This window comes from Gambusia affinis, linkage group LG17 (genome assembly GCF_019740435.1).
Source record: "Gambusia affinis linkage group LG17, SWU_Gaff_1.0, whole genome shotgun sequence".
In the NCBI taxonomy this organism is placed as follows: Eukaryota; Metazoa; Chordata; class Actinopteri; order Cyprinodontiformes; family Poeciliidae; genus Gambusia; species Gambusia affinis.
In genome coordinates, this window is record NC_057884.1 from 6162500 (window position 1) to 6188525 (window position 26026).

The 26026-nt window shown below is 39.0% G+C and overlaps 1 protein-coding gene across 14 annotated transcripts in view; it reads left to right on the forward strand.

The window, feature by feature from the left end:
• The window catches only part of fcho2 (FCH and mu domain containing endocytic adaptor 2), a 56632-nt gene that overhangs the window by 570 nt on the left and 30036 nt on the right, over positions 1–26026 (forward strand). For all 14 annotated transcript variants that reach the window (XM_044095956.1, XM_044095947.1, XM_044095951.1 and 11 more), the window contains exons 2-7: positions 12842–12933; positions 16762–16836; positions 16926–17067; positions 18717–18869; positions 19089–19193; positions 21774–21872. In XM_044095956.1, coding sequence (XP_043951891.1) covers positions 12881–12933; positions 16762–16836; positions 16926–17067; positions 18717–18869; positions 19089–19193; positions 21774–21872 — 627 coding nt within the window. In that variant the 5' untranslated portion in view covers positions 12842–12880. The remainder of the gene's footprint in view (positions 1–12841; positions 12934–16761; positions 16837–16925; positions 17068–18716; positions 18870–19088; positions 19194–21773; positions 21873–26026) is intronic.

Below are 26026 nucleotides of genomic sequence, written 5' to 3' on the forward strand. Positions count from 1 at the left end.
ATGCTATTGGACACGCTGGCTGCCAGTCACAGGCTCCCTGTCGTACGCGTCACTTTCTTCTGTGAAGAAGTTTCCGTAAGTGGCCAGATGTTTAGCTTAGTTAAAATACCCCGAAAAAAAATTTAAATTCTAAATACTTAAGCATGTTTAAAAAGTAACCAAACATGTGTTGTAGATTAAAAAATAAATTGGTGTTGTTCCGCTTCTGTTTGTATTAAAATGTGTATGTGCTGTCAAAGGTCATCTCAATGCTCATTAGAAATTCACATAGCTGTCAGAGCAGGTCGTGTTGATGATTCTTCCATAACTTGCTTCAAATATTTACTTATTCGCTGCGCCATGTTTGCACTGTTTGACGTCTTTGAATTACTGAATTTCCTTAGTTTTTCGGCTTTAAGTGTTATACAGCGTAGCAAGTGCAAATAGCTGCAATTTATTTTGTTTAAGTTGCGTTGTTTGTAAAAACAAAGGATTATATATTTCCCCCAAATTAGATTGAAACCGTTAAAATGCTGCAGGGCAAGAAAAAAAAACCATTGCTTGGCTTTAAAGACATTTTAAATTGATGTCATAAAATGACCCTTTATTGATCTAACCCCTTTTTAGTAATTACACATAATCAGTTCATTATTGCTATGTAGGTACGTGAAAACATTGTTTTACAAACTATTTGGTTCATTTAAGATGTATCCCCCAATTTAGTCCTCATTTAAATCACGATTCATTTTGCTGTACCAAAATAATTCCTGCTATGACACTGACAGGGATGAATAATAGACATTAAGTAATATTCTGGGTAGTGTTTATAAATTATATTACGTTATCACCCTATACTCTGAACACAGCCCCCTTCAATGGCTAATAAAAAGCTGCTTTCAAAGGCTACACATGGCTAGAAGTGTAACCACAAATGAGGCAATTGGATCAAAAGCACACCACAGCACATCGACTCAGAATAAACCAAGTATAAGGGCCGTGTTAAATAGCTGCTGAATCTCTCTATTAGGCCTCAGTAAACTGTTGTGTTTTCAAACTTTCTGGGTGATTGATTCTGGATAACAGACAGTGTTTCCCCAAACATGGATTTCACACCAGGAACAGTTGGGATGGGCCAACTCGGTTTGATAACCTTGAGTTGAAAAGCTAACTGTGAGACGGAAGCAACACGTGTTATTACAGCTGCAAGGATAATATATGATAGTTTCAGTTATATTATCCGTAACTATTACTCCTTTAGACTTTAGCAAAACTCATATCTGAAAACCTGCTGATAGAGTGGAAGTTTTTTACTGGCTATTCTGTTCTTTTTGATGTGAAATTGGGAATTTAACCTCTTGATGTTAGCTGGTAATTAGTCAGGTTGTCTGCTCCGGTAGGTAGCCAACCTGCAGTCAGCATGCGGTTCCTAAGTTGCCCACTGATTTTTGGTTTTTGTGACCGGAAATATTTCCAAACAACCAAATTTATCTTATGCCTTGTTTGTTTGATCTTTTATTGTATTGCTTCTTGTTTATTAGCCTGTAGCGTAGTTTATGCTAATCCACAGTAATGTGTGGCGTCTCGGCTGGAAGCTGGTAAAATAGAGCTTTAACTTATTAGATTCCCCTAATTGTATTTACCTGTGTGGTAACGGCTACAGAGACATGCCTTAAAAATGAAGCTATAAAGATGGTGCAATCCTTTTCGATTATATTTATTTATTTAGTCGTTTTTGCTCAAGCAGACTCCATAATTGCCTAAACGAGAAAAGAGGAGAGCAGAGACACCCCTGATTCATCAATCTGCCCTTTGTGCCCTGCAACGGGACACAAGAGAATGCAGTGATGGCCACGATCAGCTGTGTGTTTAGCATGCAGGGCACACATACTTGGCATTAGGAGATGCATCCATTTCCCCTTGACTTGACTACCAGTCTGCTCTCTGAGCAGGCACATAAATCTGAAACGCTCTCCGTCTGAAACTTTTTAAAGCAGGTGAAAACATGGAGATGTCCCCTCTCAACCCCCCCACTGCCTCCATCTTCTGCTCCTTAACTTTGATGGGATTGTTTCCTAATTTGCAATCTTGCCATTCATCTCTGATATCAAAAAAATCTCATCAGCTTAAAAAAAACAACAAGTTCTTTGAGGAATAAGGAACTAGAAGAGTTCTTAATGCAGGGTTTTTTTCTTTGTAAAAACTGCGGCACTCGACTGGCCGCTGGCTGCAGAATTTCCGCTCGCTGGATTCACTCACAGGCTCAATCTCGTTTCCCCTTTTTTTTTTTTTTTTTGTCAGCGTTTAACACAGCTTCAGTTTGTGTGACATGCGTAGCCACTGAAAGGTCTCCCTCCGTATGCGAACTGGTGCGGCGGCTATGTAGTTTCTGTCCTGAAACAATGTGCCATCTCTGGTTCGCCCGCAGCCTGTCATGGGAAAATAAGATGGAAGTGTGATAAGCAAACAGAGCTGATTCAGCCAATAGGATGGCCTTTTCTTCCCTGGAGCCTGCATGTGTGGTCAATTGGGTTCAAACAGAATTCATTACATCCAGAGAATCATCTATAACCTTTAGTGTAGATATCACAAGTACACACTATTGCCTTATTAAATAGGACTTCATAATATTAAAAAAATCATTGTGATAATTACATAATAAATAAGCTATTAAGTAAACTGCATGGTTGTCTTTCCACTTCTGTTTTCTAGAACACATAGACATCCTATAGTACATCCTGGAAAAAAGTGTTTAGTTTTTTATTTTTATCTCAAAAACAAGTATTTATTGACGCAAAGTCTTATTTTTTAGCAATTATTTTATTTATTTCGGTCATTTTTAACCTTTCCATACACAAGTAATAAAAAAAAACAACTAAAAACTAAAAAAACAAAAACCTACAATCCTGAAATAAAAAAAAACTGAAATTGACAAAACAAAGTTTTCATTTTTTTATGACTTCAGTATTTACTACAACTAATGTCACCAAATATATCACAGGCACAGAGGACTTAAGTGCATGGCCCTTTAATAATTAGCTAACATGTATTGCAGTCCAAGCAGTTCCTCACAATGTGCATATTGTGTACACAGGAACTGCAATAACAATAGAGTTGCAGCCCTAGTATTGTCACCATATTATATTATTGTTACAATAAGGTAACTACTTGTTTAACTCGTAGTAGCACCACAACAATCATCAAATCCTGCTGGTTTGCTGACCTGAAACGAGAACACCCAGATCAGAGTTCTGACATGTGAGGCAGCAGTGACTTCTCCAACGTATTTCAGTGTCAAGGCAAGGATTGAATTGAGTTGCCGTTATCTACCTGAAGAACACCTGGGCGCCCAGAAACCTGACCCTGACCACGAAGATCTGACTGTTCAACCCCAGTGGGAAGTCATTCTGCTGTACGGGGCTGAAACCTGGAGGACCAACAAACCCTCACATGAAAAAATGCAGTCATTCTTCAACGACTGTCAGGATTTTCCGCATTCGCTGGCCAGTCACAATCAGTAACCTCAATATTTGGGAAAGAACCTGCCGACTCTCATTAGAAGCAGAAATCGGTAAGAAGAGATGTCGCCGGGTTGGGCACTTTCTTCGAAAACATCCAACCGACATCAGGCAGGACCTCAGGTGGATCCCCAAAGGCAAGCGACAGAGAGAGGCCATCCAAGAAAACGCGTGACGATGAGAGCACAAGAAAGAAGATGATCCACATCTGGAGCCAACGAGAGAGAAGGGCCCAGGACAGAAATCTCTGGACATCTACCTTTGGCGGCCCATACCCTAACAGGAGGGAAGGGCAATATCAAAGAATGAAAACTCTCCAAAGTCATAATGCCATACTAACAAATGAATTAGTTTTGCCACATCTGTAGTCCCCTCGGTATTTCTGCATGGTTCTGGTATGTGGGTATGTTGGGGGAAAAAAACCTGAAGTTGTAGTTAGCCGTCAGTCAGCATAACTTTTAACTTTGTTTCCTGTTGTGTGCCACATATATGGCAGCAACAATCGTGTCTGGCTTTCACTAGCGTTCATGTAATAGCGTCAGTCGATTTTCGCAATCAAGAGGAATGTGGACGAGCAACAAAAAGTAAAGATGGTAGATGTTTCTGACGTGCATAAGAAGTAGAAACCCATGAATTTATATTCAGAATATGTAACTGCTATGAAGAGAAACTTAAACTAATTATGTTAGCCATTTTCACAACTAAAGGAAAGTGAGGTGTGCATTGCTATTAAAACTTACAGTGAATTCCAGTGATGCAAGCAGCAACAGCATATTTTAAAGCCTCAATTGATGTATATTTCTTCTACTTTCAGAGGGAGTTCTGGCACCTTCCACTCAAACTGCCAGATTAGCTGCTAGGTCTGCATTCTCAGAAAGCAATGCAAAGAATTAGCTAATAGCATTTTCTTTTTCGCACGTTAACAAGCAGTTTTGGCAGCAAAGGCTGATAATTTCCTGGAAATAAGGAACACAAATGCAAAGGAGAAAACACTACTTTTAGAGTTGTGAGTTTGACTGTATTGTGATGGGTCTGAATTCCTCGTCTGCATTTTCCGCCGCTTTCACCCAGGGCAGGGAGGAAGGCATGCCATCTATGCCTCTTTTGTATTTTTCTCCTTCTGGTTTTCTTGTTTGCAGAAGGAAACCGTGTGCTCAAAGCCTCCCAGAGGGCACTTTACCCTCCTTATAATTCATTTTGCACCGGTGCGTGATAATTGCTACAGTAAAGTTGTATGCCAACTTTCCATCCAGCCATATACAGACGAGTTCTCCTATTTCCAGCCTCCATACCGAATGTCTTGGAATGCTTATATAAATTGCAGAACGCCTGCGCAGACTCTCCGGTTTTAATTGGTCTTAGTCGTCTTCGGTTGTCAGGAGGGAGCAGGTAGCAGTGAGATAATAAGGCCTCTCTCCATGCCATGTCTTACATTACAGCCTGAGGCAATAAACACTCGATTCCCCGCTCACAGGATATTACAGCTGGTGTGGAGCCCTAACAGAAGAGAAGGAGTGAATGCCTGTCCTCCTGCCCAGCAGATGTGAGATGATAAGTAGGCAACGCTGTGGTTTTGTCTCTTTTCCTACCAGGTGGTATTTGAGATTATATGGTGTCTGGTTTTCTTTCTTTCTCTCTCTTTTTTTTTTTTTAATCTTAGGTGGACTCCAGAATGAAAATATCATGTGCGCATACACAACAGCATTGCAAAAGCAACATGTGGTTTTGTTTTGAAATGTTACATTCAGCTTGTAAAACGCTGTTTGTTGATATACCTTCTTCTCTCTGTGTTCTGTGTTGTGTTCATTAAAGTCACTCAATTGACTTAGTAGTAGAGATGCACCGATCCGATATAATATCAGTACGGATCCCAATATTGAAAATATAATTTAGATAGGATACCGATGACAATGTGGCAGATCTATTCAATCTAATTCTATGCTTTGTACTTGGAGCGACATGATGCTTTATTTATTTTACATTATTTTTAGAATTCCTAATTGTACTTTCTGAACCATTTGGAAGAAATTTTGTTGCAGTTTTTTTTTTTGTTTTTTTTTTTACACGTTTGACCAAAGTAGTCAACCTATTATTTTTGTCCGTTTCAGTTTCTTTACTATTTACTCTACATAGGCTGTTATACTCCTAAATTGGACTTTATGGAAATTTATGTTGTTACATCTTTAATTTAGTACATTTATGTCTTTGTTTAAAAAAACAGAAAAAAAAATGTTTTAAGTCATTTCAAAACATTTCAAACGGTACTTTTCTGTATCGTATTGTATCGGCCGATCAGTATTAAACCTCAGATATCCGTATTGGTATCGGAAGTGAAAAAGTATTTTTGCGGTTGTTGGCTTTAATAATATGTCATATGTACATTTTGGATAGTCTATGGCTTACATATCAAATTTGTTTATGAACAATAATTACTTATTGCACAATTCTTTATTTTCTGAGACTATCAGAGAGTAGAGCTATGGAATATTTTCAATCATAATCACAGGTGGACTGTCATCACTAAACATTTCCTTTTACAATAAAAAGGAATGTTTGAATGTGTCGTTGTTATATTTCAAGTACATTACATTCATAGTCAAATGGACTTTCATTTCCATTGACACACATACAACGTATTATTTCCAATTCTAAGGTTGGAAAATGGCGAGCGTCATCATGACAAAATAAAAACAGAGGGAAATGTGGTTTAATTGCAAAAAGTGTCGTCATCATCTAGTATTTCACAAAATTATCACAATTCCTCGGTAGCCCAGTATCATTCAACTTTTATCAGCATAATCTGGTTCAAATTGGAATCAGAACCACGATCAATAGAAATAGAAAGTCATGTCAGATATAATTCAGAATTAAAGTAAATTACACATGATTTATGCAATGAACAAGTTGAAGGATCAAGTTCTTTTATGGAGAACTCTGCAGGATTTGCAATTTCAAAAATAACTTTTGACTTTTCTGAAAACTAAAACCCTGGATGGAAATGGTTTAAACATTAAATACATTTTTTCAGAAATCATCCTACTATTTGGAAACACGTGCAGGTTCTTGGATGTGGTGTAAGCCTTTGCGTTTGTTGCTGTGCATTAAATCTCTGGTTTTAAATCTAAGCCAAACTGTGTTTTTCTTTCCTTCCTCTGTCAGCAAGCCTTTCCTTCTTTCTTTTACTTGCGTGTGAGACCTGTAACTTCCAAGCCAAAACAGCTGTGCACATCCCAATGTGACGCAGGCTGACTAGTTGCAGAACTGTTGCCTACAGTTTTAAAAGACATAAAAACTCTGACAACACTGAGCGCCCTGCAGTCTCCCTAAGAGCAAACATATTGCAGGATTCTGGCCACAGACAGGATTAGAATAGACTGTGAACGAGTTTCTGTCATTGGTGGTAATGGCTTGGCCTGCGTGTTGCACATCTGCTCCAACAAACCCCGGCCGACATGTCGGCCTCTGCAGGCCCCTGTCAGTCGCCTGCAGAGCGAGTTCTAAAAATAGCCATTGTCATTATGGAGCACTGCCAAAAAAATTATTCAATTAAATGTTTTTACCTTGAAATAACATTTGTTAATTTTTAGATTTTGTTTTGGAATGTGTTAAAAGTTCATTTTTCAAAGCATCGCAAGTATTTCTCATATTCAGAACCAGTTCCCAGTATGAGGTGGTTCATCAGTAAGGTCTACTTTCTGTGTAGTGTTTTGCCTGTTTATGCTTTTTCAGCACTTGTAGGTTTGGCATAACCTGTTTCCCATTATCAAGGTTACAGTTCGCAGGGGATTAGGAATCATAGTCACACTCGAGATTAGCTAAAATACATGAATGCTTGGGACCAAACTGTACCTGTTTGTAAATGGTTATTTCAAACCTTCAAATACCTTATATACCTCAGTATGTATTACTACACACAATGGCAAGCATCTAAGCAAACTAACTTCTATAGACTTCCTTCTTTCTATTTTGGGAGGTACAGCCAGTCGGCGTCAAGTAAAATAAATGATGCTCCTGCTTATCAAACTTCACTTAAAAGCATGTCAAGAAGCTTTGTTCTGAGGTATTTCACCTGCCCAATCCATATTTTCTGTCAAATATTTTAGATATCCTCTACGAAAATGTCTGCGAGAGCAGCCGGATTTTCCACAAATATTTTGTAGTTACAGAAAATAGGTAAGTATTGTACTGCGAAAAGGTAAAGGAAAGTGCTATTTGAAAACTACCAACATTTATTTTGTTTTATTTTTTACCAAAGTCATCCTACTGTTACTTTTGGTGAGATTGCCAGAAAAAGTGTCCATTCACTGTATAGAGCAGAGCAGAGCTGCCACTGTCAGCTGGCTGAAAGTATGAGGTTGCGTCATTGTTTTGATGCTCACTGGCGCATGCTGCTGTTTGGAAACGTTGGGAGCTAAAGGAGCGTCGCCCATATTTCTAAATGTAAAGCTACAAGCAACGTAAAGGACAGTTTTGTTTACAGAGACTTCATACTTCATTCAATTGCTGTTTCTGTTGTTTTCGTATATTTATTTTGGATATTTAAAATGCCTTCCAGTTCCAGTGGAAGACATTCACTAGAATTTAAAGTTTATTGGGGTTTGAGAATGTGTTCTTGGATTATTATGCCATTACCATTCTATTACCGGAGTATGGTTCCAAAACAAACATGTTATTGTTTATCGCAACAACTTATGGGACAAATTATCGTTCATCCAAATTTTTTATTGTGGCAGCCCTGTTTCTGGTATCAAAACAGCAAAGAATAAATGTTTTTTTTATGACATTATTATAACTGTGATAATCAGTCACATTTTTCCTTTAGCTCAAATAGAAATTTTAAATTAGAAATTGTATAATAAATTTTTTTTTTCTGTAAATATTGTTTTCACTAAAAGCTATCATCGAGCATAAACCTTCTACCGTACGTAATGCAGATAGAATGCAATCTGAATTTCATATTTTGCATGTGCTACTTTTTGAAATAACATGTATTTATGGTTTGCTCAGGGTCAAGGTGTGACGTCGTCAGCTCATGTCTTGCAATCGGCTCCAGTTTTGTAGCTCGGAGGGGAAAAAGGCAAAAATGCCCCGAGCGGTTTCCTTTGTTTGTTTTTATTTCTCTTTTGTGTACGCCGCATTGATATCAAGCTCTACAAGAACGGACTGGTTGCACAGAATGGCCTTTCTTCCTGTTTCTGTTCTGCTCTGTGTGTTTTCACTGGCTGTCGTCACTTCCCTGTTTTGTCGGTCCGCTGGCCAACTCTCCATGTTCTTCTCACTGTGTTCCCTTTTACTTTAGTCTATAAAGCACACCGCTTGTGTAAGAAACCCAGTTGCAGTCTGTCTTGCTGAGTAAGCATAGCTGTTTGCTACATACGTGGTTATAGTTGGACTTCCAAAGTGGTTTTAGTAGTTTTATTACTGCAACAGGAAGTCTGTCTCAGTGGATGTGCTTGGTGGGCTTAAACACCAGACCGTTGAGCTGAAACCCACAACTGCATGCTCTTCGTTTCAACCGCTGTTTGCTCTGTCAATATACCATCGTTCTGTTTGATATCGCACCAGGCCGTTTGACTGAAACCTTCTCTTGAACTTTCACCTTTGCCTGTGCGGAAAAGCCGCTTTAATGTCGCAGGGAATCTGCTGACGGCGGATCCGAACAGGAATTGGGAAATATCCATGGAAGCCACGGGGGCCCGAGTGTCACTTTTGTTTTAACGTGAGGGTCGGTGTGTTCTCTTACTACTGATGTGAAAGCAAATGCAGTGAAGACGGATGTATTATTATTGTTTGTTTTTCTTTCTGGGACACACTGGGAATTCAGGCAGTGATTTGGTGATGGTTGTCTTTTCTACGTTTAACCAAAAAAACCAAAATGGGGATATTTGCTCGTTGTTATTTATTTATATTTTTATGAGAAGCAACAGGGTGGCTTTTCATGGAAGTTGTCCAATAAATATTGCCCTGTAAAAGTTCAGAGCAGTTGTTAAAGCAGAATTAGGTTTCATTGCAGTGACTATTCTGCAGACCAGTTGAGTTTTTCCTGTAAATGAATAATTAAGTCACAGTAATATTTACTTCACAAAAAACCCCAAACTGTTTTCACTTGAGTGGCGTTTGTTGTTTTTTTCCTCCTAACCGTACCAGACATGTTAGTCTCATCACACTAATAGAAGAGACTAATGTAAATCTGATTTGATGACACAATTATTGTTCGATGGAGGGATCTTCTACACTGATACGTTCGTATAGTTTATGACTTGCAGGCTTGAAAACTATAAATTCATCACACTTATAATGTACAGGTTAATTGCGATACATTAGAATATCATTGAAATGTAAGTTATTTGAGGAATTGAAAAAGTGAAACCCAAATATTGGCTCATTTGCACAGAAAATAATATTTTTCAACCAGTTATTTGTCTTGTTTGTGGCTTATAGTTAATGGAAAACCACAATTGACCTTTTTACCAGAAGGATAATATGTGATAGAATCAGGTGCATTCAAGAGTTTGGTGGACATTTACAATGCTGCAGCTTTAAGAGGCAGCACAGACATGCATATCTAAACAGCGCTGTCAGTGTTACAGGAGTTATATGGAAAATAGGTTGTGGTGCAATAATTTTGATAGTTTTTCTTGAAGATTACTTTGTGATTTAAAAAAAAAAGTAATTGCACAAACCTATATCAAATATTGCTTGTATAACAGGTGGCTCAATATTTTGTGATATGACAGGACAGTGGGTAATTGTGTGGGTTCACAAATACCTAAAATCCAAGAATATTTGATGCCACTTCTAAAAACGCCTATAACTGACTCCAGTATGCATTATTATGCATTTGAGAAAGAGTCTTGGCATTACTAGAGAAGCTAACATCTACAGCAGGGATCACCAGCACGGGGCCCAAGGGGCCCCTGTCGCCCACGGGGCCCCTGTCAGTCGCCTGCAGAGCGAGTTCTAAAAATAGCCATTGTCATTATGGAGCACTGCCAAAAAAATTATTCAATTAAATGTTTTTACCTTGAAATAACATTTGTTAATTTTTAGATTTTTAATTTTTAAAGTGAATTATAATCAGGTTTAAAATGAATTGCTTTACGTATAAAAGGATTTTATCGGAGGGCAGCGGCGCCTGCAGCTGTACCCACTCTGAGTACCTTGAGATTTTTCTTTAAGAAAGAAAAAATAACTTCAGGGATTTTTGTCACCCAACCTTCTTTACTAATAGCAAAATTGTGGAAAGAAAAAAAACAACTTGTGTCAAAACATCTTGTACGTAGCGACTCTGTGGGGGTCAAAGGGCACGTCAAAGCCTAAATGTTACTGGTCAGTTTATGTTTATTTCTCGGCTATAAGCTACAAATGAAAAAGCGGAGTTTGATCCCACTAGTAGTTCTAACAGCTGTTAGTACTACGGGTCGTTTGGATCCCGGCTGAGGGTTTTTTTTACCGTGTGCGGTTCTGGCGGGTCACCGGATGGCTGACATCTGCCGCTACCGAGCGTCTCAGACTGCGGGTTAAACTATTTAATCTAGTTAAATGTTCCCCAAAAGAGTAGAAATTAAGCCAACATTGTTGCTTCACCTTTTCCTCTGGACATCTTACACCACCTGAACCTGAGAATCTACATCCTCCTCTTTCTGTGGATCACACGGGTCGGCTTCGCTTCCATGTCTTTACTATTTAACATCGTTTGTAAAAAAACAAAATGTCAGCAGCGTTTGTGGTTTAGGTTTGTGCTGGTTTTGCGTTGGAGAAGGTGGTTGTGCTCTTGCAGATCAGGTGCAGTGATAGTTTTGAGCTACTCTCTGACTTTTTTTTTGACGTCTGCTGATGTCAGCTAGCGATGACCCGTCAGCTTTTCAGTTCGCGAAACCACAAAAAGCCTAAAAGACCGACGACCCGCCAGAACCGCTCACGGTAAAAGAACCAACAAAGAAACTCAGGCGGGATCTTAGAACAACGGGAGGAGCTAATTCATTTTTATCTTACAGAAAAAGCACCAGCCGCCAAATTAACAAGAGCAAATTGACCAATAAGATTTAGCCTTTTGCGTGCCCTTTGACCCGCACAGACTCACACTGATGTGCGCTACGTACAAGATGTTTTGACACAAAAGATCTCCACAATTTTGTTAATAGTAAAAAGGATTAGATAATAATACGTACAATAGCTATTCTTTTCCTTCTCCATGTAAAGGAAAATCTCAAGGTTCTCATAGAGCGTCCAGCTGTTCAGCTGCAGCTGCAACAATCCAGACTCTTTGTCACTGGTGGGCAATTTAGAATCACACAGAAAAGCTCCAAAAGGGAATCAAATTTAAAGCTCTGTGAACTAAAAACGTCTGATCACATAATAGCAATTAACCAAATCTGCCATGGTACTAATGGCAGATTTACTGATAACTATTGGGAGTAGTCCATAACATTAATATGATCAGGCAGCATGTAATCATATATACATATATGTATTATTGTTATAAACGCTGAGCCACGATTATTTATGTCTGTATCAAACCAGTAGCCCTTCGTGTTGCTCTGGACCCGTGAAGTAGCTCTCAGTCTCTAAAAGGTTGGTGACCCCTGATCTACAGTTTTTATTATCTTCACTCATCAAGAAAAGTGATGGCGCTTCTGGATTGGCTGCGTTGCAAATGGCAACCAATAGTGTGTTGAGTAGAATTACAACAATGCATTTATTTATTTATTTGACCTGTCTTGCATTCAAAGATAATTTCTCAGGCACTAACATAGTTAGCATAGTTAACAGACAATAGAGACATAAAAACACACTTGAAAAGGTGAAAGAAAGTAAATTAAAAGTAAATATGCAAACATAATGACGCATAGTAAACAAATGAATAAAAAAAAACACCTGATAAAAGCATAAAATAAGGGCAGATCAATACAATCACATGGCAAATAAGCTGCAAAGCTCAACTAATGTCCAGTCTGCATTTAAAACAAGCTTCTCATTTTTAAAAACAATCTATAATTCATAAGTCCTCCCACTCCCGTCACTCTTTAAAGCAGCGGTGCAACTGGACACCGTTGCCCAGTGAATGGATACAACAAACACACTCTCACATCTCAGGTGGCTTTAGACCAAAGCGCCGCTGTCTGTCTTAGCTTAAAAGTCTCAAACATGGCTAAGATGAGCATGATCGACCAGAAGGTTCTGCAGACGCAGCTGGAGTCGATGCAGACAGTGAGGAAGCTGATGGTAGAAAACCTGTTCATGGTAATATCTGATCTGTGAACTGGATTGGGACTGTTTTATTCCGCTTTATTTTCATTTTCACAGCTTGATTCCTCCATTTGTGTGTGTGTGTGTTTAAAATGCAGGGAGAAAAGAACAATGGCTTTGATGTGCTGTACCACAACATGAAGCACGGGCAGATTTCCTCCAAGGAGCTGACGGACTTCATCAGAGAAAGGTGAGTCTGGGAAGGCAGCGACCAGCAGGGCCGGCTGCGCAAAGCATGTCTTTCTTGTTTATGTGGGTTTAAATCTGGGACAGCCTGAACAGCACTTCCTGTCCTTTGTGTTGCTCCTCCAACAGCAGCCACTTGTCAGCTGAAAGCGTCAGTCGTTTCGTTAAGTTTGCACATCTACACGCAGTGTGGATGTGATGCAAACTTTGCCTCCAACCTGGCACCCTGCAGTCTCTCCGTTCCCACAACACCGTAATGATAGGTTGTTTTTAAAACCCGGGTTCTCTCTGCCGTGGGAAAGGTGTGCGCTTCGGAAAGTGTCACATGACGCAAGGTGTGCCGCTGGAATCCGACGGGAAATTCTTCCGTCTGGACTGAGTCATTCCGGCTCTTTATTGCACCCTGGGGAAAGTCATGAGCCTCACTGAGATGACTGAGCAAGTATTGATACTAAACGACAGGATTCCTGTTAGGGCTGCACATTCTGATTATTTGTGGATTAATATATTGATTATTATGATGATTAATTGGATTTTAAAAAAAGCACATTTTGCGGATTTGCCTTTTCAGCCTTTTTCTGTACAATATTATAAATACATCAAGCGATGCAAATAATTAGATTCTTCTAGGGATGCACCTATCCACTTTTTTTCAATACTGATACCGATACGAATATCTGAGCTTTAGTACAGATACAGAAAAACAGTGCTGAATTGACTTTAAATTTTTCTTTTAAAAAAAAAATACAGACCTAAATGTACAGAATTACACATTTATTTAGAAATTCTGCACTGGTCCTGGTTCACAAAACTTAGTCAAACATGTAAAAACAACACAAGTTGGATTTGTTCAAACAGTGCGATTAGGAGAATTAAAAGAAACTGAAACTGACAAAAGCAAACTGCAACAAACGTTCATTCAAGAAAGTACAATTAGGAATTTATAAATACAATGTAAAATAAACAATAAAGCAGAGCACAAAGCATAGAGTTAGACTTCATAGATCTGTCCTTAAGGATCGGTCACATTGTCACCGATACACAGTCTAGAATTTACTTCAAGAGTGGGACCGATACAGATCATTTGTAGCAAAGGACGCATCTGCAATCTGCAGCGTTTAGTTTTTATGAATGACATTAAGGCACCAGGGTTTACAAATTCCTCTTCCGTGACCAAATACAAGAAATAGATTTTTTTAAATAGAGCTGCTCTGAGTTTAGTCACAGTGCCAAGAAAAGGAACTTCAAGCCACACGCTTTAATCCAGATTGGTTTGTTGCGTCAGGATTTTTGGTACCTGTACTGTTTTAGAATGTCACGTTGAGTACTGGAGGCGTCAAGGGTGCCATAAAAACTGCATGTAAAATAGATAAATACGTAATACATAAAAAAAAAAAAAAATCTAGAAATGTAAGTCTGGAAAAGTTTGGAATTGTTCTGTATTTCCTTACATTAACTTTGTAGCAAGTTTGCACAGAATTTAGTCTTGTTGTGGATTTGCTTGTCCATCAGTACCATAGGTCATTTCTACACCTTCAAAAACGGTAGTAGGGCTCCCTCTAGTGGTGATAAAGGTCAGCGCGCCACTCTAGCATCCCCAGTATCTTTCTGTCCTTCATTGTGATTCCATGTACACTGAAGAACTGAAAAGATAGAACTGAACTGGTTATTTATAGGAGGCCTTCATTCACATATGTAATAGTCTTAGGGATGAAAGGACCGCTTTCTATTATAAGGCGACATCGTCATGATTTACCAGGAGGGTCCAGTTGAATAAGAGAGACGATTTGTTATTCAAATCCTGATGCAGTATTTACATGTTGGCTTTTTTTAATGGCCCTTAGATGTTTGTTAAATGAGGTGACATAAGCATCCTCCATGTTTACTGATTTCCATAGTGATAATGTGTAAAAAGCCGTAAAATAAATCTTCTACCATCTAGATCTGCACAATATATCCCAAATATATCGTCATCGCCTTATCAGTGTGTGTAATATTCACACAGCGACGGACTATTTTGGGTTCAGTAATTGTTGGTGTTATGAAGCTGAATTTTAATTAGTCATCACAGTATTTACTAGGACTGGGCGATTTGGCTTGAAAAATCTAATCTAGATTGTATTTGCAATTTTAATGTTTTTTTTGTTTTTTACTTAGAAATGACAGAAAATATGTTCAACATTTTTTCTGTCATTTTATTTAAACCATCCCCGCAGTGAGCTGTATGGCTGGGTACGAGGTCCTTGTTTGATTACAAGAGTATAGCGTTATCAGAATTACAAGGGAAAAGTCATTTTAATGAGAAAAAGGCTCAAATTATACTTTATTTTGTTATTGTTTGTGTTTGGAGTTTTCATAAACTTCCGACTCAATTCTCCTAATTTTATGACTTTATTCTGGTAATATATTTATTCTCGCATTGTTTAAATTGTGTCATATTATTACTGCATTATCGTAAGAAAAATAAATAAATATATAAAATCTTAGCCTGACCCTTACATTTAGTCGTAGAGCCGACCTGAATTCAAAGTCCAGGTAAACAGAAGCTGTCAAACGCCACTTGTCAAACAAGATGGCGGCCTTGTGCGTGCTGACATCATTCTAAACTATGGAAACACAAGGAATGCATTGGTGGGAAAAAACCAAAAAGGAAATCTTCGAAAACCAAAAATTTGACTAATCTTTAAAATGTATTAATAACCCAGCTGCCCTAATATTTATTAACATTATCGCCACTGCAGGACAATACAGGATAATATCAAGTAACCATGCTGCCATCTGGTATCAAGTCAGTTTTGAGGAGTTTTTGTAGCATGTTTTCAGACAACTTTGCACTTTATCCGTCATCCTAGTCTGTTAGTTTTGTTCTAATCCCAATCCAACGCGTTGAGACGTGTATCTGTAACATGACAACACACAGCACTGTATCTCTGTCTTGCTGCATCTTCTGCAAAGGCTTTTGTCGTTGATGCTTGAATGCTGCGTACGGGCGTGTCTGAGTTCACGCTCGGTTGACCCGTTTCCCCCCGAACGATCCTGACCGCCGAGACAAGATGGCTGGACAAGATGTATAATTCAGACTTTCTCTGCGATGCTGCAGCAGTTTATATCATTTTTTCTCTTCCTGTCGCATTGTTGTAAAGGAAATAAAAGGAGCGGTGTGAGTGGGTGGGTGAAATAAAGAATAAATTAACACATAAATTACCTAAAGGGACTTAGAAGGAAGAATAATATATATATATAAATTGAATTTATGTGCTTAAAAATACAAATGAATGTCAATTAAATTGTGAAACATATGGTAAAATTCTCTCTTTTTTAAAATTAATTGAAACATTTTATTTGTATTGTCAATGTCAAATTTATTTGTGCAGCACTTTAAAAACAGGTTTAAAACTGCACCAAAGTGCTGTACGAAAATGATAATAAAATAAGTTGATGAAAAGAACAAAAAGCAAAATATACATGTGTATACGTATAATATTAAAATAATAAGAGTGATAATAAGTAATTAAAACAACCCCCCCAGCCCCCCATCACAACAGAATTGATTGATTTTATTGGGCCATTTATGCATATTTCTTATTTTTAATAATGTCAGTTTTGGTCCTTTTATGTAGTCACAAAGTAAATTAAATAAAAGGTGCTGCATGTAGATTTATATTCTGTCATCTTCGACAAATTTTCCTGTTTTGTACTCAGTCAAAACCTGAACTTTAGTCACATTTCAGTTAAATGAATGAGCTGTTAACCTTACTTACTCATGTAATAGACAACAACATATAAAACTCTCTGTGCCTTCGTCATTATGAAGCGTCTCTTCTCCCTGTAGGAGTGTCATTGAAGAGGCCTACGCCAGGTCCATGACCAAACTCGCCAAGTCGGCTGGCAACTTCTCTCAGCTGGGGTGAGTTTATCCATTTCCTTACTCTGTCAGAAACAATAGCAATAATACAAAACATCGATAACAGGAATCTTACTCCATCTGTTCAACAGGACCTTTGCACCAGTATGGGATATCTTCAAAAGCTCAACGGAGAAACTGGCCAGCTGTCACATGGACCTAGTGAGGAAGCTGCAAGAGCTTATAAAAGAAGTGCAGAGATACGTGGAAGAACAGGCCAAAGCACACAAGAAGGTAAAGACACATAAGATTTGAATTCATTGTTTCCTTTTTATGAAAGTTTTCACGTACTACGGTAGTTTCGAATTGTCGTTAAAAAACTTCGTTAAGTTTTTTTTTTTTAGCAATTCTTCAAAAGAACAAGATTTGCCACAGAAAATCCTTTTCTCTGGCTTAATTTTGTTTCTATGGATACCTATTTATCCTTAAAGCATTTATTTAGGTTTCTGCTTTGTAGCTCCTACCTTCAAGAAGAACCCAAACTTTCAGTTTGTTTAAATGTGCGTATTTAAATTAAACCCTGTCCTTGGCAGAAAACGTTCCGTTTTTATATTTCACCACTGTTTTGTCTTCGTCCTGTTGTGGAAGATGTAAACTAGAGCGCTTCCTTGATTAATTTTATGGCACTTTGACATTTTTATTCACATGGATTTCTCTTGTCTCTGTCATTTTCTGCTCCAATTTGAGGTTTTTAACGCTTTTGTGTGGAATCACACTGCAGCCCCCTGCCGGAGAATCCGCCGACGACTTCTTCCTCCAAACGCTTGTGCAGTTTTATGGCTTTTATTTTACACCGACATTCTGCATATAAAGTAAAACCGTTCAGATACGGAGTTGTATACGTTTCATAGCGAGTCTGTAGGTTTAATTGCTTCCTCCTCTGCCTGGCTGAAGGCCTGGTTCACATGTGTGAGAATTAACAGAGGAGCTGGGAGAGGAGTTTACAAGATTCCTACTCAGGCAGGAAAAATCTGGAACTTGATTATTCATGGCAACATCTTTTCATTCATCTGTCCGTCTCCTATTTGTTTTTTTTACTATTTACACTTTAAAGTTGGTGCTGTCAGTCGATTAAAAAATGTAATCGGATTAATCACGATTAATTACTATGCTTAACTTTGTAAGGCATTTGTACAAGGCCCTCCTGTTGCACTCCAACCAATTGAAATGCAGGCAATCATTGTTATTATTATTATTATTATTATCATTTTATCTTCTTTCTTTTTTTTTTTTGCAGAAAACAGATAATTTAGTCTCTCAGTACTAAACTGCAACTAAGGAAAACATACTCCATTAGAAATGCAAACTAGAAGTAACAAACTTGTTCTGGGAACAATTGACAGATAAGATATATTTAACTTTCTAGTTCCTGGGGGGCCCACCCCGTTCTAATGCCGCCCTGGGCAAATGCCCATATCTCCCATAGCAATAACACATTTTCTAAAAAGAAAAAGCAACAAAAAAAACATTTATTATCTTAAACCAATCATGTCTGAAGAGTCTCAGTTTTCCAGGTTTTCATATTCAGGATAGACGTTTATGTCAAAATATTAGTTTGATTAATCTGTGTTATGCAACGCTAACAGGTTAAAATGTTCAGATTAGTCGCGTGCGTTGACACTGACCGGCTTATTTTGAATTAACCTAAAAGTTTCAGTTGTAACTCTGAAAGTCTGGCATTTCCACATGTGACTTGTGCAGTAACCCTGATTTGGGGTGAAGTCATTTTCCTGAAGAGGAACGGCTGTTCAGGCCAAATGTTTCCTTTTAATTGACATAAATAAGGATCAGAGCAATCGGTGTCTCTGGCAAACGTCTTTTGTCTTTTTTTAAAGACAAAACTCTTTTTTTGAGCGACCTAACCAGCCCACGCGGCCTTTCAGACAAAAGAAGAAGTGGCACCGACCCTGGAAGCCGTCCAGAGCATCCAGTCCATCTCTCAGTCTCTCCAGAAGTCCAAGGAGAACTACAATGCCAAAACCGTGGAGCAGGAGCGGCTCCGCAAAGAGGGGGCCACCCAGCGAGAAGTGGACAAGGTGGGAGGTCGCCCATTTTTACCCATACACACACCACATATCCTTGGTACGCTAATGTAGCATGATGAAGTGTGTCCTGGTTTATGGAAACACAAAACCTGAGCGAATCCTTTCCTCAGATGTTGAACTCGCTCTCTGGTTTCACTCCTCTGATACGTTTAACCTGATCCGGAAAGCAAACCAGCGTAAGTCATCGATCTGTTTGTTTTCACTTTCCAGGCCGGAGTGAAAGCCAAAAAAGCCATAGAGACCTACAAGTCATACGTGGAGAAGTACGCTTCAGCCAAGTCCGACTTTGAACAGAAGATGGCAGAAACTTCACAGGTGTTTATGAATCTTAGCTGGATTCTCCACCCCTCCCCCTGTGTGCATGTGATTTAATGTCAAACTCTCCATCTTTGTGGGATGCAAACGCTTTGTTGCGTAATCTGTAAGTCCGGCGCTCGTCTGTTCCATGTTTCAGGTCCCATATCGACTCCAGATTGTGTTTTTTCCTCTGTAACCGGATCGTTGTGCAAAGACCCTGATTGGATCCATCCGAGCGGCTGATTAGATAAACTCCAAATTAAAATCAGCTCAGCAGAATCGGGCCTCCACATCCTGGTGTACCGCAGCGGCACCGCCACTAGAGCTGGTTCGAGTTACCCCCGCCGTTTTTCTCTCCTCGCTGTAGCGGAGGAAGCGGCGTTGCGCCTCGCACTTCCGCTGGATCGCCGTCTACGGCTCGTCCCCCACGCTTCGCATGTGGACACATAATTATAAACACTGTGAGCACATGTGCGCTCTGACATCAACGGGGCTCCTGCACGGCGGTTCTAGCCGTGCAGTAAATGGAAGTACAGTCTTACTTACAGTTCATTGCAAAAGTATTTATACCCCTTTGAACTTTTTCTAATCATTTTTCATGTTACAACCATCAATTTCTGTATATTTTGTTGGGCTTGAATCTGATAGAGCAATCATTTTAGTTATTGATTAATCAATATTTGGCTGATTAAGCGATTAATTGGATAAGAAAATTGCACAAATTTTTTATTTTGCCACTTAAAACTTTTATACAATATTACAAATACATAAAAATATTCAAGTAAACAAATAATAAAGCTCATTTGTTAAGTAAGAAAAATAAACATTTTATTACCTAAAATGCAATACCATACAGTTTCTTTAGTAAACCTGAACTAAATCTATACCTCTTGAGGAGTTTTGGCTAAAATATATTTGCAGATAAAGGGTTTTTTTATTTTAAATGCAAAATGTATCTATATACATTTTATGGTACAGGTTTGGTTTATTTAATTGCTGCTCTAAATATGTTGTTTTATTCACCAAACTGCAATTTTTTAAACTCTGTATTAAAATTCAAAAAACTTTATTGACCCCCAAAGGGAAATTAAAAGTTGATTTAACTCATTAATTCAAAGTCAAAGTATGCTCCTGTCTGAAATTAGTCAGTTACTAAATTGTTTAATGATTATTTCAATCATCAATTAATCACAATTAATCCAATTAATTGTTTCAGCCCTAGTGACAGAATTAAAAAAAATTCAATCCATCTCTTCAATTAATCGTATTGGACAAGGATCAAGTCACCAGCTACGTCTATTTCTAATCATAAGGGCAGACAGAGGCGGCAAAAGCAAATGAGGTGGATTAGCAGCGCTTGCTAACAACATATGGTGTCATCCAAGATCTGTTGCTGGGCAACATCACCTCTGTTGCCCAAATATTGAGCTGTTAGCATGTCGGAGTTATGCGCAACAGCCTTCAGTCAGAAGCCCCTTCAGATTTGTTGCGAGACTGACTGCTACTGGAGTTCTTTCGGCCCACAGCATCACCACCCATAACGACTCGCTGAAGATGCTTGGATGATATGAGTTGAGATAGCATTTAATTTCCCCTTTGGGATAAATGAAGTATTTTTTTAAAGGTTTTATTGGCTCTAGTGGCCTTTATTTGACTAGTTAATTGACAGGAGGGAAGAGTGAAGACATGTGGCAAAGGTCGCCAGGCCGGGAATCGAACCTGCGACGGCCGCGTCGAGGACTAAGGCCTCTTTATGTGGGTTGTGCTTAACCCCTGCGCCACCACAGCACATCCCAAATGAAGTGTTTTTGAAATGAGTTTGAATTGACTTGAATAATTTTGCTTAGAAAAGGAAACATGGTTTGGAAAACAGCTTCTAAAGAAATCTCTGCCTGTTCTCTAATCTGTGGCGGCACTGAATGACCTTGAAACTACTTTTCAAAGAACGGTCAAAGGTTTTAGTCTTTAAATGTGCAAAGAGACTCGTACACCATGCATCTCTTAGCCTTCAACTAAAGACAGCTTTACAAAAATACCCTGATTTGTCTATAACTACCGATTATATTGAGGATAAACATCACTTGTTACATGATGAAATGTAGAGAATCTCAAGGTGCATGAATACTTCTGCATGGCGCTGTGGCTGCACACCCTTGTACTTCACAGTCAGACACGAGAGGCTCTCTATCTGGGTTTTTTTTTTGTGATTATTAAGAGTTAATCTCCTCACTAATCCCTGGACTTTTCTCTTCATGACCGTTTGAGCTCAGTTTATGTCCAAAACCCGGATCTCAATGAGAGCGTTGGAGGCCTGTGATCTCTGCTCAAACACTGCAGTAAAACACACCAGAAATGAATCCTTACCGGCGCCTGACATGATCAAAATCGACGTCTCGTGAAAGGACTTATGTTGTGCGCGCGCCTCGGACCACCCAGATTCTCAGACACCAGGTCACAGAGAGAAGATTTCCCTTCTAGTCAAAGTCACGCTCTTGTTTCTTTTGCTTTCCCATCCTCTCGACAGTGTGACGTCAAGTTGTTTGGCACGCGGTTGCTTTGTTGTCGCCTGACGATAGATATCGTCTGCGTTTGTTTCAGAGATTCCAGGACATCGAGGAAAACCACATTCTCCACATGAAGGAGATCATCCGCTCATACTCGCAGTCTGTGGAGGAAACGCACGTTCAGATCGGAGAGGTGAGTGTGTTTCTCTGACGTCGCTCACCGAGTGATCCACCGTCATTTGGGTCAGTAATTGAAATGAAAACCAGGAAATTATCCTTTTGGTCCAAGCTGATCAAGTCTAAATTTTCAGACTGTCAAAGTCTTGTAGGTTCAGCTGGAAAGGTTTTCAGACATCACTCACAGAGCGCCATTAATGAGTATTTAATGCTTTCTAGGTAATTTCTTTTTATTATTTATTCAGCAATTTGACTTAATGGTCAAGATTTACTACATTCTGCTGGCATGTTTTCATTAGTTTGTAGCGGCTCTATTTTTATGGCCTGTAGAGGGCGATGCCGCACCGTAAAATAAAATCCCTCACAGCTGGCTGGTCGCTCTCTAAAGATGTAATTGTGAGAGTATGAACTGATATTTTCACCACAACACAGAAAGACACGCACACAAAAAAGAAAGAGTTCCACCTTTTTAAAGATTTTTTTTTTTATTATCTTATTAGATTATTGAGATATGCTTTCTGTAATGAAAGTATGCAGTTTTTATTTTTTTTAAATTACATTTTTGGACAAATTCACGTTTTTGCTGTTTTGTTTCTGTGAAGCTCTGATGTAGCATCTTTTGATTTCTGTCTAAAAATATATAAACGTTTCTAGTTTTTTTTTTCCTGTTTTCTGTCACTGTGGTGAAATCAGGCCGTCTATGGGGAGTCTTATTCACTTATAAAATTTCTTATCTTTAATGCAGAAATTTTAACATGAGAAATAGACATTTGCTTTGCATTCATGACTTTGCTGTACATCTTGGGGAAAGGCTTTCCCATAAAAATCATCATAAACACAGGAGAAGCCACATAATCCCGCAGGAGGTAGAACTTTAGCATTCTTTAACATCAGTGTGGAGGAGTTTTACATTCCTCGTCGGGAAAATTACTTCACTTCTCTGACTTGAGATTTGTTCCTGCTATTTTAAACTTCCAACGCATCATGTCAGGCGAGGCCTTTGCCTCCACTCGACTCTTTTCTTGTTCAGCAATTCTGTTGCAGATTGGCTCCTTTGTTTTTTTGCATCATGAGCATCACGAATACTCCATTCTGGGCCAGAGCAGGCCCTTATAATCACTCCTCCACCTCCATGCTTCAAAGTTGATATTGAAGAGTTTATGCAGATGTGCTTTGTTTGGTTTTGCCAGTTATGAAGCTTTTTGATGGTCAATCAGTTCTAGCTTGGTGTCCTCTGTTAAAAAAACATTATTTTACAAGTTTTGTGGCTTTTCTGGAGAGACTTTTAGTAGCCTAAGCTGTGTTTTTGAGAAGTAGACATTTTCCTATACAAACCAAAACGAAGGATAGTTGTTCATCAGTTTTCTGAACACATCATGTATCATTTGACATGCTGTTGTAGGCCTGGAGTGTTTGAGATGTTAATTTGGATTTTTTTTTAATCATTCCTCTGAACCAGGGCCTTACACTTAATAACTTTGGCTCAGATTGATAAAGTACCAACTAATATTAAAAAATAAAATAACATTAATATGCTTTTTTCATGGAATAAATATAATCGATATCCACGCCCTGATACTCGAAGTACCTCCAATGTTTTTGTAGATCAAATTTTGCACGTTGGAAACATTGCATAATTTTTCCACACGCAATCTAAGAAAACAAAAAAAATCATTCTCTTCTTGGAAAAAAAGTTTCTTTTCTTATTTTCTTAACATAAAAATAAAATTGTGGTTCTTTTAATACTTAAAACAAATTTGCAAAAGTAGATATTCATCAACAATTATGCGTTTTCTCTTTTCAAAACGTTACGTAACATTTGCGGCTGTGAAAGTGTTGCTTCGCCGAGGGACGAAAACGGCTCTTTGGATTGTAAAGGTTGCAGTTCTCTGCTCTGAACTCTCCACAACGTCGCTTTTTGCTAAATCTGCTGAGACGTTCGTTGCTGCGAATACCAGCAACTGTGTTAGAAGTTTTCTGTTATTTTTTTTGTTTTTTTTTTCCCCTCTTTCAAAGTGGTTTTGATCTAGTTTCTTGTTAAAATATTAGTACACTTAAGATAAGACAGAACTAACTTACAAGTAGCTTTTTAGCAAGATACAGGAGCTTGTTTTAAGTTGTTGTTTATTTTTTAAATCCCTTAGTATTGATTAAAAAGGGACTTGCTCCTCTGGCAGATGTTTTCACTTATATCATGAGAAAGGGTCTTGTTGTATGTGAAATAATTTGCCAGTGGAACTAATACTTTTTTAATCAAATTTAAAGAATTGCTTAAAGAAGAAGCTCTTATGTCTTGCTAAAAATCTACTCAGAAGTTAGTTTTGTCTTATTTCAAGTGTACTAAGATATTTGAAATGGAAACTGGACCAAAAATACTGCATAAACTTTTATTTTTGCTAACTGACCATAAAATGCTAATTTTTCCAGGGATTTTGCTGATGTTTGTCCTACCTCCCACCTGCTACTTTGCTTTTCATCCAACAAAAATGTAGAGCCGGTAGTGGCAGCATCATGCAGTTGCTTTCTCCTTTCAATTCCGAGTTTTTAAACCATGTAGGAGTTTCTAGTGCGACACGAAAAGCTCATGGCTCAGTCTGCCTTTAGTGGGGAAAAGGTGACTGACTCCCCACTAAAAGGGAAAAGGCTCAGTCTGTTGTTTTTGCTTGTTTACTCAAAGATCCTCCATTAGTCGGCTTTAATGCTAAGCTACTTTGCGTCGTTAAGCTGTCATTGACAAGTGATTGCCGTTGTTTAACCAAACCAGAGCAACTGTGGCATCTTATCAGCTATTTTGAGGGAGGCTGCCGAGAGCATTGGCTCTGAGCGACCAGTGACAGAGAGAGATGAGTGAGAAGACAGAGAGAGAGAGAAAGAACTGCAGCATTTAAAAGTGGTGAGAAGTGCGCTGCGTGGAGAGAGGCAGCGAGAGAGTTAAACCGGCTCGCCGCGTAGACAGGCAGGTGCGTCTGTCGCCGTGCGTGCTGTGTTTGTTTTTGTAAGTGAGCGTTTGTGCGTGAGCGAGGGCGCCTTCAGGGCAGACGCATATTGTGTAGCATGTGGGCGAATGTCTCAGTGGAGAGACGAGGACCCTTTTTTTTTTTGGTTGTTTGTTTGTTTGTGTTGACATATGAGCGTGCGTGTGTGTGTGTTTGCGCGCGTGTCTCTATATGAGATGAGCAGAGCAAGACACGTTGATGACATTAGCGACCACCATCACGCCAGCAGCACCTGACGGATGGTGTGTGTGCTTCCTCGCCACGGCAACCTTCTTACCACCTCACCACCAACACCCTCCCCCTCCTCATCCTCTGCTGCTAGGCAGGGCATAGATGGCTAATGCACTCTACCTCACCACTGGGGCCCAGTAGGGGAGTGGGAGGTTGGGGCAGACACATATATATAGACACACACGCACGTGTGTGAATCCGTCTTGCTTTGATGGTGGAGCCACTCGCTGTAGCGCTCAGGAGTATCACGCACATCTAAATAGTTTGTCGAGATGCGACAGTCAGCCCCTCGTCTTTATCTTCATGCCTTTGCGTCGCTCGCACTTCCACCTTCACCAAACTCGAAAGGCACACGTGCAAACAAGCACTAAGCTTTGTGTGACACTGCCCAGAGGGTAACCATGGCAGTAACAAAGACAACCTCTGACACCCTGGTCTAACTGTGAGACCCAGTAGGGCTGCGCATGCTAAAGAAGCGTTAGCTTAAAGTGTTGAAAATATTGAAAGTTGGAGGAGCATCAAGTATGCATATGGTAAAACTGTATAAAAGATCACTAAAACGGATGAGGAACATTTTGTTATAAACTATTCTCCATAAGCATAGTTTTTTTCCCTCCCACCAGGGGGTCTTTTGTGGGCTCTAGTGTCCCTTATATGAAAGTAAGCTGACAGGACATGGCGAAGGAGAGGAGGGAAGACATTTGGCAAATGTCGCTGGGTTTGGGAATCGAACCCGTGACAGCCGCGTCGAGGATTCAAGGCCACTAAATGTGGGTTGCGCTATCCCCTACGCTACCACAGCACGCCATAAGTACAGTTTATATTCAATGCATTGATCCGGTGAATGCACTTATAATGCAACGCAATCAATAAAAATCTCTCTAGACAAGTTTGATCTTTTCAGTTTCACATTCATGATACACATTTTTTCTTTGGATTTGAA